The 4,553-nt window shown below is 33.4% G+C and overlaps 1 protein-coding gene across 1 annotated transcript in view; it reads left to right on the top strand.

The window, feature by feature from the left end:
- LOC117183108 (1-phosphatidylinositol 4,5-bisphosphate phosphodiesterase-like) overlaps window positions 1–378 on the top strand; it is a 57,238-nt gene extending 56,860 nt beyond the window's left edge. The window contains exon 10 of the mRNA XM_033376285.1: window positions 164–378. Coding sequence (XP_033232176.1) covers window positions 164–378 — 215 coding nt within the window. The remainder of the gene's footprint in view (window positions 1–163) is intronic.
- The last annotated feature ends 4,175 nt before the right edge of the window (window positions 379–4,553 follow it).

The raw sequence follows: 4,553 nt of genomic DNA, 5'->3' as shown, positions 1-4,553 counted from the left end.
ATATATCTAGTCGGGAGTGGTGCTGACTGAAAACAGATGATTTGGAGCGATTCGCGCGCGATCTGTTGGTCATTCTAAGGACTTATTGAACTACCCTCGTATGATACTATTCGCATTTAATTGGTTGTACGCCATCCTTTCAGAAACTATCACGTCCTTTCAGAAACGATGACGAAGGACGGCTTCATTCGCTACCTGATTTCCGACGAGAATGCTCCAGTGTTTTTGGATAGGCTTGATGTCTACATGGATATGGATCAGCCCCTTGCACACTATTATATAAATTCCAGTCACAACACTTACCTCAGCGGCAGACAGTTTGGCGGCAAAAGCAGCGTCGAAATGTACAGACAAGTTTTACTAGCTGGCTGCAGGTAATGTGATTTAAAAACGTATCATTCCTCATAGTAATTAGTATTTATAAATTGTACTGAAGTCAAAAAAATTTCTTATGTTCCCATTCTGTGCGACCTGTTATTTTCAAAGTATTTTTTGATGCTCAATACTATTTCCATTTACGAAAACATCGTAAAGAGTAGTTGAATAGATATTTCACTCAAAAAAATGTCTGGTTAAATCAACCAGAATTATGGTTAAATATGACCTTTTTATTTTTTCTTGTTGGAGTAACCAGAAAAAATAATAAAAGCTTATTTAGCCACAATTCTGGTTGATTTAGTTAGACATTTTTTTGAGTGTTGCATCACAATATATAAAAAATGTATGATTAACAGGGAAATAAGTGTGACTACTTAAAATTACCAACTCTAGAGTTTTTCGACTTATTGTTAACGAATTTGAAGTCAGGTTTTCAATATTCGAAATAACTGCGTCGATGTCATAAAGATAAAAACACTTTTTATCTTAAAAGGTCTTTCATATTAGCTCAAACATGGGAAAATTTGAAAATCTGACTTCCTATTCATTATCAGCGACCCAAGAAACTCAAGAATTATTAATTTTAATTTATAACACTGATCTTCTTATAAATTAAAAATATTTATATATAGGTTTTTGTATAGAAGTTTGACCCATTCGAAAACAGCGGTCCAGATATCTCATAATATCTTTAAAAATTTGTTGAGATTATTTCAAGAACCTTATAGCTATTGTAAAAAATAGGTTATATTTGAAATCTACTAAGAAAAGTGCTTGGGAACAATTAAAATATTTCTGAAAGATCGGCGTGTCCACTCATAAAAAAACAATAAAACATCTTTCTATTAAAAAATGGAGTTAAAAATATCTATTAAAGTACTTCTGATCACAAAAAATTAAGGTCAGATTCGTGTTGGTCAACAAAAAATAATTCGGGAACGATCTTGCCAACTCAATCGCAACATAAGTCATTTTTGTTGAGCACTGATATTTAAAGTTACACCTTTGTCCCTTACTTCAGACAGTAAAAAATCTTTCGATTTTAAAAATGATAAATGTCAGTTTGTTTCCTACATTTTTCGTTGAAAAATGGCTAATGAAACGGTAAGGGCGGGGGGGGGGGGTTGTAGATTTTCAGTTTAATCTAGAATTCCCGTACTGTTTATTTAAATAACACGTTCGATCCACATCACTGCTCCGACCAAGTCTCTGCAGCAAGAAACCCAGTTGAAAAGCTTCACAAATTCACCATGTAAAGATTTCTACGTGGTTCCATTTATATTAGACATGTTTCAATCCACTGACTCTTCATCATGCATTCCTTATAAACTTTTTCTCACCACACTTTCATGTCTAAGCCCTCGTGTTTCTGTGACATTTTATATGAATATTTACAGATTAGAACGTTACCATTAATTTTACAGGCATTCAAATCAATTTTAAATTATATCTTATTATCAGATTTAAATTGAAACGATGTTTTTTTTGGAAATTTTAATTAATTACACAGGCCCACAAAAAAAAAGTTGTCTGCACGATACAAGTGACTGGGCTACCATTATGGATTTTGAGCCGCTGAATCCGAATATGGCCTCAGAATTTGTCCTACACGTCTTAGTAGTCCCCTAGATGCAAAAAGTCGGGAAATGCCTAGGGATTTTCTCGTCACACAGGCCACACAAAAAATTTGTCTGCACGAGACAAAGATTAGGCTATTCTTATGAATTTTGAACCGCTGAATCCAAATTTGGAATCAGAATTTCTCCTACTTGTCTCAGATTTCCCCTATATGCAAAAAGTAGGGAAAAATTTAGGGATTTCTGGTCAAACAGGCCATACGAAAAATTTTTCTGCACGCGATAATTGACTAGGCTACTCTTATGGATTTTCAGCCGCTGAATGCAAAAATGGTTTTAGAAATGATCTCACGCGTCTCACTTTTCCCCTAGATGCAGAAAATAAGGAAAACCCTAAGGATAACTTGCATGTTATTTTGAAAATGCCAGTATACGCGAAAATAGGCACATCGATATTATATTCTTTAGTGCAACGACTTGTATAGACTTGATTTGTACACAGAAATTTCGTAGTTTTCTTTCTATTTCCTATAGCTTGGGTTATTCTAGGGAAATTTAAGGGCCTTCTCAGATTATAAAGATTTACGCGGAAAAAAATCACAAAAAACTAATATCCTCTACTGTTATGCGTGCGAAATCAGTCACTTGTCGCGTGCGTACCTTTTTTGGTGGGCCTGTGTGACCAGAAATTGCCTAGGCTTTTCCCTACATTTTGCATCTAGAGAGAAAATGGGACAAACCTGAAAAATTTGGGGTCCAAATTTAGATTTAGCATGCAAAACTACAAAGAATATGGCATGTTTGTTATTTTTTGCCCGTAAAATGCTATATAATATGGGAAAAACTTTCAATTTCCCCAGAATCACCCAAGCTAGGAGAAATGGAAGGCACACTAGAGAATTTCTGTGTACAACTTAAGTCTCTATGAGTCGCGGCACTTTAAAATATAACATGCATATGTCTATTTTCGCGTGTACTGGTATTATCAAAATAACGTCCAGAATATACCTAGGTTCTTGCCTATTTTCTGCATCTAGGGGAAAAGTAAGACGTGTACGAGAAGTCCTGAGGCCGGGTTTGGATTAAGCTGCTCAAAATCCATAAGGGTGGCCACAGGCATTTGCACAGGCAAATTTTGTGTATGCCTTCTGTGACCAGAAAATCCCTAAGCTTTTCCTACTTTTCACATCTAGGGAGAAAATGGTAGAAGCTCGAAAAATCTAATGATCAAATTTATATTAAGAGCGCAAAACTGCAGAGGAAATAGCATTTGTCTTACTTTTGCTTTATAAGTCAGTTTAACATGCGCAAGACCTTCAATTTCCGTAGATTTATCCCAGCTAGTGGAACGGTAAGCACACTGGAGAATTTTTGTCCTTGAATTTGATCTATGAGGGTCACAACACATAAGAATATGACACCAGTACGTTTATTCTTCTGTATACTGGTATTGTTAAACTAATGACCAGAATATCCCCAGTTTTCCCCTATTTTCTACATCTAGGGGAAATCTGAGACATGCAGAACAAATTCTGAGGTCAGATTTGGATTCAGAAACTCGAAATACATAGGGGTAACCTAATAACTTGTCTCGTGCAGACACATTTTTTGTATGGCCTGTATGACGAGAAAGTCCCTAGGATTTTCCCTACTTTTTGAATCTAGGGGAAAACTGAGACGTGTAGGCCAAATTCTGTGGGGTTAAGTTTAAACTTTAAATTTTAAATTTAAACTTAAGTTTCCAAGTTGCAATTTTCTAATCTTTTAGACATGAATATTTTTAATTTAGTATGGCTAAATTAAAAATATATGTGATTCCCATTGTTTTCAATTTGGTGTTTCTTAAATTTGGAATAGGGTTAACTGTCTTGAAGAAACTAGATATATTCTTATAGTTTAGTAGTAAATATTTTACGCTTGATAATAATAATTATTATCGTTATTATTCCTTATTATTGCTAAATAACAAATATATTCAATTGTTAATACATATTTTCAATCTAGTGTTTATTTAAATTAAGAAAATGACTAACTTTTTTCAGATGAGGTATTAGGTATTAGGTCATTAAAAAACTTGTAGTAAACTAAAGTAATAAGATGTGCTATTCAACATTTTTTGAGAAAAACGGCTTTTAAAAAAACCAGGCACATTACATTTACCGCGATGCAATAGTCTGTTAACGTCCAGTTAATGGAGGTAGCGTTCCGACTTTGTAACAGGAAACCCTGGGCCCAACTCCTGCTGCCGGAATTTTTGGCAAATTTGTGTTCATCCAATTTTTTTTATTGCAATTGACTTTTTTATTCAAATCAAGCCTAAATATTTATTATCAACTATTTTTTCATATAATAACTTAAAGTTTTCAACCTTAATCAGTTCCGAAGTTAATAATATTTCAAAAATACTCTAGTGCCACGGCATCCTTAAAAAATTCTAATTTTGCATGCAATTCTTTGCTTAAAAACATCACTTATCACTTTAGTTTAAAAATATGAATAATATAATACTTATGGAAAATAAAGTTTTTTTTTTAAATTATATTTTTGTGTCATTTTATTTTACTATTTCTTTATGTTTAAATATTTATTTATTTCTTA

This window comes from Belonocnema kinseyi, chromosome 2 (genome assembly GCF_010883055.1).
Source record: "Belonocnema kinseyi isolate 2016_QV_RU_SX_M_011 chromosome 2, B_treatae_v1, whole genome shotgun sequence".
Taxonomy (NCBI): domain Eukaryota; kingdom Metazoa; phylum Arthropoda; class Insecta; order Hymenoptera; family Cynipidae; genus Belonocnema; species Belonocnema kinseyi.
Note: the sequence above shows the minus strand (reverse complement) of the source record. Positions and strands in the feature narration are given on the sequence as shown.